General features: G+C 47.1%; 1 protein-coding gene across 4 annotated transcripts in view; it reads left to right on the top strand.

The window, feature by feature from the left end:
- TMLHE (trimethyllysine hydroxylase, epsilon) overlaps positions 1 to 12,491 on the top strand; it is a 223,663-nt gene extending 211,172 nt beyond the window's left edge. For all 4 annotated transcript variants that reach the window (XM_085630373.1, XM_085630370.1, XM_085630371.1 and 1 more), the window contains one exon: positions 5,970 to 12,491. In XM_085630373.1, coding sequence (XP_085486499.1) covers positions 5,970 to 6,101 — 132 coding nt within the window. In that variant the 3' untranslated portion in view covers positions 6,102 to 12,491. The remainder of the gene's footprint in view (positions 1 to 5,969) is intronic.
- Positions 12,492 to 13,582: the final 1,091 nt, after the last annotated feature.

Genomic DNA, 13,582 nt, shown 5'->3' with positions numbered 1-13,582 from the left:
AATATTTCAGACTCGTAGAGCAGTGCAATGAGTAGCAGAGATGGGCTGGGTCTGCATCTTCTTTGTAAATACGTCATTCTCGTAGAGCAGTGCAATGAGTAGCAGAGATGGGCTGGGTCTGCATCTTGTTTGGAGGTACGTCAGACTCGTAGAGCAGTGCAACGAGTAGCAGAGATGGGCTGGGTCTGCATCTAGTTTGGAGGTACGTCAGACTCGTAGAGCAGTGCAATGAGTAGCAGAGATGGGCTGGGTCTGCATCTTGTTTGGAGGTACGTCAGACTCGTAGAGCAGTGCAACGAGTAGCAGAGATGGGCTGGGTCTGCATCTTGTTTGTAAATACGTCAGACTCGTAGAGCAGTGCAATGAGTAGCAGAGATGGGCTGGGTCTGCATCTTGTTTGGAGGTACGTCAGACTCGTAGAGCAGTGCAATGAGTAGCAGAGATGGGCTGGGTCTGCATCTTGTTTGTAAATACGTCAAACTCGTAGAGCAGTGCAATGAGTAGCAGAGATGGGCTGGGTCTGCACCTGGTTTGTAAATATGTCAGACTCGTAGAGCAGTGCAATGAGTAGCAGAGATGGGCTGGGTCTGCATATTGTTTGTAAATACGTCAGACTCGTAGAGCAGTGCAATGAGTAGCAGAGATGGGCTGGGTCTGCATCTTGTTTGTAAATACGTCAAACTCGTAGAGCAGTGCAATGAGTAGCAGAGATGGGCTGGGTCTGCACCTGGTTTGTAAATATGTCAGACTCGTAGAGCAGTGCAATGAGTAGCAGAGATGGGCTGGGTCTGTATCTTCTTTGTAAATACGTCAGACTCGTAGAGCAGTGCAATGAGTAGCAGAGATGGGCTGGGTCTGCATCTAGTTTGGAAGTACGTCAGACTCGTAGAGCAGTGCAGTGAGTAGCAGAGATGGGCTAGGTCTGCATCTTGTTTGTAAATACGTCATTCTCGTAGAGCAGTGCAATGAGTAGCAGAGATGGGCTGACTCTGCATCTTGTTTGGAGGTACGTCGGACTCGTAGAGCAGTGCAATGAGTAGCAGAGATGGGCTGGGTCTGCATCTTGTTTGTAAATACGTCAGACTCGTAGAGCAGTGCAATGAGTAGCAGAGATGGGCTGAGTCTGCATCTTGTTTGGAGGTACGTCAGACTCGCAGAGCAGTGCAATGAGTAGCAGAGATGGGCTGGGTCTGCATCTTGTTTGGAAATACGTCAGACTCGTAGAGCAGTGCAATGAGTAGCAGAGATGGGCTGGGTCTGCACCTTGTTTGTAAATACGTCATTCTCGTGGAGCAGTGCAATGAGGAGCAGAGATGGGCTGGGTCTGCATCTTGTTTGGAGGTACGTCAGACTCGTAGAGCAGTGCAATGAGCAGCAGAGATGGGCTGGGTCTGCATCTTGTTTGGAGGAACGTCAGACTCGTAGAGCAGTGCAATGAGGAGCAGAGATGGGCTGGGTCTGCCTCTTGTTTGGAAATACGTCAGACTCGTAGAGCAGTGCAATGAGTAGCAGAGATGGGCTGGGTCTGCATCTTCTTTGTAAATACGTCATTCTCGTAGAGCAGTGCAATGAGTAGCAGAGATGGGCTGGGTCTGCATCTTGTTTGTAAATACGTCAGACTCGTACAGCAGTGCAATGAGTAGCAGAGATGGGCTGGGTCTGCATCTTGTTTGTAAATACGTCAGACTCGTACAGCAGTGCAATGAGTAGCAGAGATGGGCTGGGTCTGCATCTTGTTTGTAAATACGTCATTCTCGTAGAGCAGTGCAGTGAGTAGCAGAGATGGGCTGGGTCTGCATCTTGTTTGGAAATCCGTCAGACTCGTAGCGCAGTGCAATGAGTAGCAGAGATGGGCTGGGTCTACATCTTGTTTGTAAATACGTCAGACTCGTAGAGCAGTGCAATGAGTAGCAGAGATGGGCTGGGTCTGCATCTTGTTTGTAAATACGTCGGACTCATAGAGCAGTGCAATGAGTAGCAGAGATGGGCTGGGTCTGCATCTAGTTTGGAAGTACGTCAGACTCGTAGAGCAGTGCAACGAGTAGCAGAGATGGGCTGGGTCTGCATCTTGTTTGTAAATACGTCAGACTCGTAGACCAGTGCAATGAGTAGCAGAGATGGGCTGGGTCTGCATCTTGTTTGGAGGTACGTCAGACTCGTAGAGCAGTGCAATGAGTAGCAGAGATGGGCTGGGTCTGCATCTTGTTTGTAAATACGTCAGACTCGTAGAGCAGTGCAATGAGTAGCAGAGATGGGCTGGGTCTGCACCTGGTTTGTAAATACGTCATTCTTGTAGAGCAGTGCAATGAGTAGCAGAGATGGGCTGGGTCTGCATCTTGTTTGTGTATACGTCATTCTCGTAGAGCAGTGCAATGAGTAGCAGAGATGGGCTGGGTCTGCACCTGGTTTGTAAATACGTCAGACTCGTAGAGCAGTGCAATGAGTAGCAGAGATGGGCTGAGTCTGCATCTTGTTTGGAGGTACGTCAGACTCGTAGAGCAGTGCAATGGATAGCAGAGATGGGCTGGGTCTGCATCTTGTTTGTAAATACGTCAGACTCGTAGAGCAGTGCAATGAGTAGCAGAGATGGGCTGAGTCTGCATCTTGTTTGGAGGTACGTCAGACTCGTAGAGCAGTGCAATGGATAGCAGAGATGGGCTGGGTCTGCATCTTGTTTGGAAATACGTCAGACTCGTAGAGCAGTGCAATGAGTAGCAGAGATGGGCTGGGTCTGCACCTTGTTTGTAAATACGTCATTCTCGTGGAGCAGTGCAATGAGGAGCAGAGATGGGCTGGGTCTGCATCTTGTTTGGAAGTACGTCAGACTCATAGAGCAGTGCAATGAGTAGCAGAGATGGGCTGGGTCTGCATCTAGTTTGGAAATACGTCATTCTCGTGGAGCAGTGCAATGAGGAGCAGAGATGGGCTGGGTCTGCATCTTGTTTGGAGGTACTTCAGACTCGTAGAGCAGTGCAATGAGTAGCAGAGATGGGCTGGGTCAGAATCTTGTTTGTAAATACGTCATTCTCGTGGAGCAGTGCAATGAGTAGCAGAGATGGGCTGGGTCTGCATCTTGTTTGTAAATACGTCATTCTCGTAGAGCAGTGCAATGAGTAGCAGAGATGGGCTGGGTCTGCATCTTGGTTGGAGGTACGTCAGACTCGTAGAGCAGTGCAATGAGTAGCAGAGATGGGCTGGGTCTGCATCTTGTTTGTATATACGTCATTCTCGTAGAGCAGTGCAATGAGTAGCAGAGATGGGCTGGGTCTGCATCTTGGTTGGAGGTACGTCAGACTCGTAGAGCAGTGCAATGAGTAGCAGAGATGGGCTGGGTCTGAATCTTGTTTGGAAATACGTCAGACTCGTAGAGCAGTGCAGTGACTAGCAGAGATGGGCTGGGTCTGCATCTTGTTTGGAAATCCGTCAGACTCGTAGAGCAGTGCAATGAGTAGCAGAGATGGGCTGGGTCTGCATCTTGTTTGGAGGTACGTCAGACTCATAGAGCAGTGCAATGAGTAGCAGAGATGGGCTGGGTCTGCATCTTCTTTGTAAATACGTCATTCTCGTAGAGCAGTGCAATGAGTAGCAGAGATGGGCTGGGTCTGCATCTAGTTTGGAAGTACGTCAGACTCGTAGAGCAGGGCAATGAGTAGCAGAGATGGGCTGGGTCTGCATCTTGTTTGTAAATACGTCATTCTCGTAGAGCAGTGCAATGAGTAGTAGAGATGGGCTGGGTCTGCACCTGGTTTGTAAATACGTCAGATTCGTAGAGCAGTGCAATGAGTAGCAGAGATGGGCTGGGTCTGCATCTTGTTTGTAAATACGTCAGACTCGTACAGCAGTGCAGTGAGTAGCAGAGATGGGCTGGGTCTGCATCTAGTTTGGAAGTACGTCAGACTCGTAGAGCAGTGCAATGAGTAGCAGAGATGGGCTGGGTCTGCATCTTGTTTGTAAATACGTCAGACTCGTAGAACAGTGCAATGAGTAGCAGAGATGGGCTGGGTCTGCATCTTGTTTTTAAATACGTCAGACTCGTAGAGCAGTGCAATGAGTAGCAGAGATGGGCTGGGTCTGCATCTTGTTTGTAAATACGTCAGACTCGTAGAACAGTGCAATGAGTAGCAGAGATGGGCTGGGTCTGCATCTTGTTTGTAAATACGTCAGACTCGTAGAGCAGTGCAATGAGTAGCAGAGATGGGCTGGGTCTGCATCTTGTTTGTAAATACGTCAGACTCGTAGAGCAGTGCAATGAGTAGCAGAGATGGGCTGGGTCTGCATCTTGTTTGTAAATACGTCAGACTCGTAGAACAGTGCAATGAGTAGCAGAGATGGGCTGGGTCTGCATCTTGTTTTTAAATACGTCAGACTCGTAGAGCAGTGCAATGAGTAGCAGAGATGGGCTGGGTCTGCATCTTGTTTGTAAATACGTCATTCTCGTAGAGCAGTGCAATGAGTAGCAGAGATGGGCTGAGTCTGCCTCTTGTTTGGAGGTACGTCAGACTCGTAGAGCAGTGCAATGAGTAGCAGAGATGGGCTGGGTCTGCATCTTGTTTGGAGGTACGTCAGACTCGTAGAGCAGTGCAATGAGTAGCAGAGATGGGCTGGGTCTGCATCTTGTTTGGAGGTACGTCAGACTCGTAGAGCAGTGCAATGAGTAGCAGAGATGGGCTGGGTCTGCATCTTGTTTGGAGGTACGTCAGACTCGTAGAGCAGTGCAGTGAGTAGCAGAGATGGGCTGGGTCTGCATCTTGTTTGGAAGTACGTCAGACTCGTAGAGCAGTGCAGTGAGTAGCAGAGATGGGCTGGGTCTGCATCTTGTTTGTAAATACGTCATTCTCGTAGAGCAGTGCAATGAGTAGCAGAGATAGGCTGGGTCTGCATCTTGTTTGTAAATACGTCTGACTCGTAGAGCAGTGCAGTGAGTAGCAGAGATGGGCTGGGTCTGCATCTTGTTTGGAGGTACGTCAGACTCGTAGAGCAGTGCAATGAGTAGCAGAGATGGGCTGGGTCTGCATCTTGTTTGGAGGTACGTGAGACTCGTAGAGCAGTGCAATGAGCAGCAGAGATGGGCTGGGTCTGCATCTTGTTTGGAGGTACGTCAGACTCGTAGAGCAGTGCAATGAGTAGCAGAGATGGGCTGGGTCTGCATCTTGTTTGTAAATACGTCAGACTCGTAGAGCAGTGCAATGAGTAGCAGAGATGGGCTGGGTCTGCATCTTGTTTGGAAATACGTCAGACTCGTACAGCAGTGCAATGAGTAGCAGAGATGGGCTGGGTCTGCATCTTGTTTGGAGGTACGTCGGACTCGTAGAGTAGTGCAATGAGTAGCAGAGATGGGCTGGGTCTGCATCTTGTTTGGAAGTACGTCAGACTCGTAGAGCAGTGCAATGAATAGCAGAGATGGGCTGGGTCTGCATCTTGTTTGGAGGTACGTCGGACTCGTAGAGCAGTGCAATGAGTAGCAGAGATGGGCTGGGTCTGCATCTTGTTTAGAGGTACGTCAGACTCGTAGAGCAGTGCAATGAGTAGCAGAGATGGGCTGGGTCTGCATCTTGTTTAATAATACTTTCAGGACTCACTCAGAAGCATTGCAATAAGTAGCATGGATGGGCAGGATCTGCATTTTGTGTGGAAGTCCTTCTGTGACTCATAGAGCCATGCAGTAAGTACCAGAGATTGTCCATGTCTGCATCGTCCTGAGAAATATGAACAGATTCTTAGCCGGTCATCATTTTAGACCTGAAAGCAAACGCAGTGTACATCAGAGGAGTCTGCCAGTCTTTCCTCCTCAGATCTGGGTCAGTAGTACAAAACTGCTGTTCAGAACAGTCTCAGTCCCGCAACAAGTGACACCAAAAGTTGTATTGAAACTATAATAATAGTAAAAAAATATAATAGTAACTAAGCATAAATTGTCTGGGGCTTCAAGATGAGAACATTTGGTCCTGATACATTTCCTTTTCTTCCAGGCACTGTTTGTGGACAACTGGCGTGTTTTGCATGGCCGAGAGTCTTTCAACGGTTACCGGCAACTTTGCGGCTGCTATATCACCAGGGATGATGTCCTGAATTCTGCTCGCCTACTTGGACTAAAAGCGTAGTGGAAACAGTACACATGAAACTTGATTTTCAGAAGCTTTCAAGGTCTTTCAAGAAAGAGAAACCTTTGCACTCCTTTGACCCAGAATAATGCACTTTGTGGGTATCGAGAACCTCGCCTCATACAGGAGGGCTGCTCTACTACGGGAAAGCACCGATTAGTTCTGGCTTGTGGTGGCTGCAGCCTGTACTGTGCTGGTGTGTCGTCTCACTCAAGCCATGCAATGCAGTATTAGTTGTTGCTAGTTATATACTTGTGTGCTTTTTATAGTGCCTTCTGAGTGAATTGCAAGCTTCCTGTACTCCCAATCACTTCCTGTAGGATGTCCGCAGAGGACAGAGTCAGTGCCTTAGTGGCTTATGTTGATATTGCCTCATCACTTCCCTGTCACTTGCCTGATTCTGAATCCAATGATCCAGGTCTGACTGGGGACCACCTGCATTTAAGCTCCCTCTTGGCTTCAAGGAGCAATTGCAGACCCATTTCATCAGTTCCCAATCACAGATACTAAGAGTGATGCTGGTCACGGGGCACTCCTCCATGCCATTGTGTACCTCACTGTCATTTATTTACTTCTGTCTCTTAATGGGAATGGGGTTCCTGGGTCTTTGGATTATGTTAAAGCTTTGCCTAAGCACAAGTTGTGAGCCCTTTACTCTTGTGTCTCAGCACTCCTTCCTTCAGGCCTGTTGGTGCCTGTTCTGAGCGCCCTACCTACTCATTCACTGGCTTTCATGCCCACATTTCTTCTGTCTGCGGTAGGAATCTGGACATCTTGTTTGCACAGGTTGGAGGTATCTGTGCACAGGAGGTGTACATGCAGGTTGTTTCCTTGGGACACCACAATTGTCTTGTTGTTTTGATACGTTTGCTGCAGGTCTCCCGCTTCAAAGATGTTTCATCTGAGGTCCAATGAACTCAGGATTTCTAGGTTCCATCTTGGGGTTTCTTCATCTTAGGTCCCATGCACTCTGTATTTCTTTGTGCTCTTTTGTGGTTTCTTCAACCGAGGTCATGTGTGCTAGGGATCTCTCTATGCTCTTCGGTGATTTCTTCACCTGAAGACCCAAGCACTCTGGATCTCTTTGTGCTCTCTTGTGATTTCTTCATCTGAGGTCCCGTGTACTCTTGAGCTTTCTGTGCCATCCTGTGGTTTCTTCAGCTGAGGTCTTGTGCACTCAATCTCTCTGTGTCCGCTTGTGTTTTTTTAAGCCGAGGTCCCCTGCACTCTGGATCTCTCTGTCCTCACATGTGGTTTCTACATCTTAGGTCCAGTGTACTCAGAATCTCTCTGTACTCTCCTGTCATTTCTTCAATGGAGATCCTGTGTACTCAAGGTCTCTCTGTGCTCGCTTGTGATTTCTTCAGCTGAGGTCTCGTGCACTCAGGTTTTCTCTGTGCTTTCATTTGATTTCTTCAGCTGAGGTCTCGTGCACTCGGGTTTTCTCTGTGCTTTCATGTGATTTCTTCAGCTGAGGTCCTGTACACTCAGGATCTCTCTGTGTCCGCTTGTGGTTTCTTCAGCTGAGGTCCCATGCACTTATGATCTCTCTCTATTTTCTCTTGTGGTTTCTTCAGCTGAGGTCTCGTGCACTCAGGTTTTCTCTGTGCTCTCATGTGATTTCTTCAGCTGAGTTCTCGTGCACCCAGAATCTCTCTGTGTCCGCTTGTGGTTTCTTCAGCTGAAGTCTTGTGCACTCAGAATCTCTCTGTGTCCGCTTGTGGTTTCTTCAGCTGAGGTCCTATGCACTTATGATCTCTCTCTGTTTTATCTTGTGGTTTCTTCAGCTGAAGTCTCGTGCGCTCAAGGTCTCTCTGTGCTCTCCTGTGATTTCTTCAGATGAGGTCTTATGCACTCTGTGTGTGCTTTTTTATAGTTTCTTCAGTTGGGGTCCTCTGCACTCAGTGTCCCTCTCTGTGCTTTCTTGTAATTTCTTCAGCTGAGGTCCTATGCGCTCAGAATCTCTCTGTGCGTGTCTGTGATTTCTTCATATGAGGTCATAGGCACTCTCTCTGTGGTATCTTGTGGTTTCTTCAGGTGAGGTCCTATGCACTCAGAGTCTCTGTGCTGTCCTGTGATTTCTTCAGCTGAGGTCCTATGCGCTCAGAATCTCTCTGTGTTCGTCTGTGATTTCTTCAGATGAGGTCCTATGCCCTCTGTGCTTTCTTGTGATTTCGTCAGGTGAGGTCCTGTGCACTCAGAATCTCTCTGTGCTGTCCTCTGATTTCTACAGCTGAGGTCCTATGCACTCAGAATCTCTCTGTGCTTTCTTGTAGTTTCTTCAGCTGAGGTCTTGTGCACTCAGAATCTCTCTGTGTCTGCTTGTGGTGTCTTCAGCTGAGGTCTTTTGCACTTATAATCTCTCTGTGCCCGCTTGTGGTTTCTTCAGCTGAGGTCCTATGCACTTATGATCCCTCTCTGTTTTATCTTGTGGTTTCTTCAGCTGAAGTCCAGTGCACTCAGGATCTCTGTGCTGTCCAGTGATTTCTTCAGCTGAGGTCCTATGCACTCAAAATATCTCTGTGTTCGTCCGTGATTTCTTCAGATGAGGTCCTATGCGCTCGGAATCTCTCTATGCTTTCTTGTAGTTTCTTCAGATGAGGTCTTGAGCACTCAGACTCTCTCTGTGCCCGCTTGTGGTTTCTTCAGCTGAGGTCCTATGCACTTATGATCTCTCTCTGTTTTATCTTGTGGTTTCTTCAGCTGAAGTCCAGTGCGCTCAGGATCTCTGTGCTGTCCTGTGATTTCTTCAGATGAGGTCTTATGCACTCTCTCTTTGCTTTCTTGTAGTTTCTTCAGCTGCGATCCTGTGCACTCCGGACCTCTCTGTGCTCTCTTGTGGTTCTCTTTCTGAGTCAATCCCAAGAACAGCCACTCCTGAAGAAGTAATTCTTGGTGAATTATGCATGAGCTGCTCCGTCCTGCCTTTCTAGTGCCTAGCTTATGAATTCCTGGTCAGTGACCATCTCAGGATCGTGCTGAAGGCTTAGTTCCACCTGTTTTCTGCACCCACTATTTTGCTCCTCCAGCCCAGTAGCCTTCGGCGCACCTTCCCCCAGTGAATTATGCGTAATATCTGTGTATATGTTGCTGCCTCAGATATTTTAGCCAAGTATGCCCCATATTTGAGCAGTCTAGTAACCTCCCTCTGAGCCTATAGGGTTTCTTTACTCCACCAGGGCTACTGATGTTGCAGACTGTGCCCTAAGCTTCTATTTGGGCCTCACCTTGACTGTCCTTTCTACAGACCTGAACCACCTCCATGTGTGGATCCAGTTTCTGAGCCATCCCTGGCCCATTCCTTCTAACTATTGGAGGCCACTGCTGTCTATTCTTCTCCTGAGTTAGCCAAGCACAGAACCTGCCACCGACATGAAAAGACTGAAGGACGTTGTAGTGTAGCGAGCACACTACATACACAGGGGCAGCATCATGGAACGGATCGGGTGATTGTTTTGACCCTCGTACTTCTCCAAAGGCCCTTCTAAGTACCCACTATCCTGATTTTAAAGAATGTGCTTAAGAAGGGTAGTGTATTTTCTAAAGGCATTACTGTGCCATGAAGTAATTCAGTCCATGAAGCGTGACCTCTGTTAATCGTTCTTGCCTGGCATCGGGGAGCACTTTGTGGCACCAGAAGCCCATCTTCCTGTGCAGCACTGGAAAGGTATTCAATTTTTTGACACTATTCACCTTGCCATTTAAGCCAATCTTTGGGTAAGATGAGGTTATAAGACAACACATTTTCTTTTAGTTTTTACGTTTTATCAAGTTTTCATTTTACTTTTTACCTCTCTCTCTAACCACGGGAAAAGGTGCTTACTTTCCCAATTGAAGGGAAATGATCAGTCGCAGCTTCTACAGGCTTAGAACTCATGATGCATGGCCAGATGAGCCACAGTGACAGAAGGATCTTTGTATATATTCTCTCTACACTTCCTCCACGGATCTCTCACCCACCTGCTGCTGCCTCTGAAGGCTGATTGGGCAAGAGCAATCCTTGGTATATGGAGATTCACCAGCTCCAGCACTAGACCAGCTTATCCTCCAGTGCCAGAAGGGAAAGGCACAAGGATCATAGAGGGTTTTATTGGTTCAACTAAGCACAAGAAACAGAATTGACTTCACACTGATATGACCCACCCCTTGGCTCTTAGCCTCGAAGACTGAAAACAACTCTTGAAAAACCCTTTGGTTTTGTCATTGGTGAGATTCACACCCTTCTGTGGAATGACCTTCTCATGCTCATGCACTCTGTTTAGAGCACTTGTTACAAGCCCGTAAATTCTATACGTAGATGTAAGAGAAACTGTTCCGCTAGCGTCGCTCATCCTTTTCTGCTTGCGGTATTCAAGAGCTGAGCTCTTTGTAACATTCATTCCTAACTGAACATATTTTTAAAGATGTTCCTGGGGCCTAACATATCATCGTTGCCTTCAGAAAAGGAACTAGCTTTCTTACGTAGATATCAAGGAAGTGTGTTTCCACATGCCAAGTTCAAAACTCCACCAAAACTGTCCGAGATTTGTGATGAGTGCTCTACTTCTGAACCCAGGATTCACGCTAACATTATGCAGTCAGTGGTGGCACGTTTGAGTCATCCAGATGCTAACCTGGGCTGCCACCATGATGAATTGCTGGTGATGTCTTCCTTTCAGCAGCAGTCTCTCTGCAACACATGATATTGCTTCTCTCGGATCTTGGTCTTTCAGGGAATGAAGTCAAATAATCCTTTAGACATCAAAGCGCCAAACCCTAATCTGAGCATTATTCGGTTGAGCTGTGGTTCCAGTTTATCCTCCATAGTGCACTCCCGTAGCTTTACAGAAGCATTCCACTTCTTCTTTACGTGCCAGAGATCCCCTTAACCTGTGGTCTGGTGGTGGGCTACCATGCTTGGCACAGGATATGAGCTTCTATTTGCCTAATATAGGAACCAAGAGACAGCCCTTCAGTCCACTGCCAAAGAAATAAAATGAGGATTGGATGGGGATTCAAGGAGGCCGGTCACTGGGTGGAACCCACTCCCTCAGAATAGCACCAGTGGCTTCCTTTACAACTCGTCATCAAATATTCTGCCTTCAAACAGCATTTTAAAGGGTTGCTTTCTTATGTACGCAGACGATCCAGACCCGCTTAGCGTTTAATTGTTGTATTATTTTTGCTGGCTCAGAGCCCTTTGAATCTGTAGCTTCTTGAGACATTAAACAAATGACCTGGACTGCCATCTGTCTCAGTGTGGTCGCCTCACCCAGAAGGTTGGCCGATTTGTAGTTATAACCCCTGACACACCTTCAGTCTGATAATGTGCTGTGCTAGTACAAGAAGTCCTGAGACCGCCAATCTTTTGACTTAAAATTCTGTCAGATTTTCATATGGAGCAGTCCATTTTTCCTCATGCCTTCTTTCCATAATCTTCTTTGAAGGTGAAGTGGCTGTCCACAGCTGAAGAGTGTTGAAGTCCTATGAAAGGGGCATGCAGGTTTTATTTGGACTGTGCAGAATTCTTGGGTTGTGGCTTAGGTCCTTTGTTCCTGGCGCCGATCTTAGCGGAGTCAGTTGAGGTTCGAAAGGCTCCTTTGCGCAGTGAGCTGTCTGTTGGATTCAATAATAGTACACCATTTGTCAGATCACTCTAGTGTGAGGTAGTTGGACTCGAGCCGCTGGGCCAAGGCAGCAACAATAATGCCTTCGCTTCCTACTAAACACTGAATTTGTCCGAATCATGTTCAAGGACAGATTTGGCCAGGCATCCTATTCCTTTGACTTGGTTGACCACATATTGTTTTCTGGCTGGTTTAGAATGTCTCACGCGTCTGGGGGACAAGGGACGGAAATGTGAGGGGAAGAGATTTTTACCCCAGTGGCAGCTGCCCTCTTAGTCCTGCGGCCCCACTTCATTTTGATGGCGTGCCCACCATCCTCGCCCTCTGGGACATGTCTTGGTGTAGATGAGAAGGAGCTGCAGTATGGCAGCTGGCCTGTGTGTTTTGTGAGGGCTCTTTGGCGTAGGTGTGATTGGCGCCCTTTTAACTCCTTTCGATGCTGGGCACAGACGTGTTTGCTCTGCTTCCTGTCGCTTAGGGGAGTCCCATGAGCTCAGAGGAAGGAAGTGATGTTGAAGTAAAACCACAAGTGTTGCTCTGGGGAGATACCTGTCCTCGTTGTAATGTTCCAGCCTCAACGTCATATCCTTCAGTGACGAGCACTCTGAGTTTGACCCCTGTGCCCAGAGTCCCCCGCTACTAAAGCACTTGTAGGGATAGCAGCTCTCCTTTGGTACGCTCAGTGTGGGTGCTTACCACACTGGATTCGGGCCGCAAAATATCAGCATATTTTAAAATCAATGTTTCTTCTTTAAAATATCAGAAATAAAACTTCAAATTTCCAGTAGTGCAATACTGTTTTTATTTACTTCTTTGGCTTACATTTTATGCAGTGTGTCTTGAGGTTTCTTCATCACATAAAACGATGGCATAAAGTAGTTTACTCTGCTCCATTTGCCAGAGCTACCAAAGATGGCGGTCACATCCTAATGGCCGCCATGTTCTCCAGCTTGTTCTTTTGAAATCCAAACAGAGGGATTCAAGGAAGAGGTGGTGGGCTGCATGCAGTGGTGTAACAGCCATCCTTGTTTCGGGATGCTGTGCTGCATACACCGGTGTGGCTTGGCTGTCCTTGCTCTGAGGTGCTGGCTGCATGCACTGGATTGAGCAATATCGTTGCTAGTACTGCGCTAAGTCTTCAAACTCAATTTCTTTTATGAGGACACATCTTGAAGGTGAAACAAAAAGTGTCTAAGACTTCTCTTTTGCTTGAATTAATCAATCTTGTGAAAAGACCACAAGAATTCCGTAACTTTTTAGACAAAAAACATTTACAGAGATTCATGTTGTAGAATGTCTTTTCTGTGGTCCAAATAGAAAGATTGCTAAATATGTTTCCTCATTTAAAAACTTCCTGATTGAAAAGCATGTATGCGAATGCATGAATGGATAAGATTGCTTGGTATGCGAGAACAGTATGTTAATTGTGAATTAATGAATGGTGTGGTGAAATTATCACAAACTATTTGTCATTTTTTATTTATTGACCCCCTTAAAAAATTGTTTTGGCAATTGGAAGGCTAAAAATCTAATAAAGAAAATAATTAAAAATATTGATTAATTCAAGCAAAAGAGAAGTCTTAGACACTTTTTGTTTCACCTTCAAGATGTGTCCTCATAAAAGAAATTGAGTTTGAAGACTTAGCGCAGTACTAGCAACGATATTGCTCAATCTAATAGTGGCTCAGCTTTACTGCCTCCAGCCTACCTCCAGTGTTGGTTCTGGCTGCATGCACTGGCACAGTTTGGCCATCCTTGCTTTGGGGTACTGGGTGGACTTACGGAGGGAAGCGCTGTGTCACTGAGGGTCTGTACTGATACCGAAGGCATGCAGAGGGAAGCACTGTGTCACGGAGGGTCTGTAACGCTACACAC

The sequence above is a fragment of the Triturus cristatus genome, chromosome 10 (assembly GCF_964204655.1).
Source record: "Triturus cristatus chromosome 10, aTriCri1.1, whole genome shotgun sequence".
In the NCBI taxonomy this organism is placed as follows: Eukaryota; Metazoa; Chordata; class Amphibia; order Caudata; family Salamandridae; genus Triturus; species Triturus cristatus.
The sequence above is the reverse complement of the archived record's forward strand: the minus strand, read 5'-3'. Positions and strand labels throughout refer to the sequence as shown.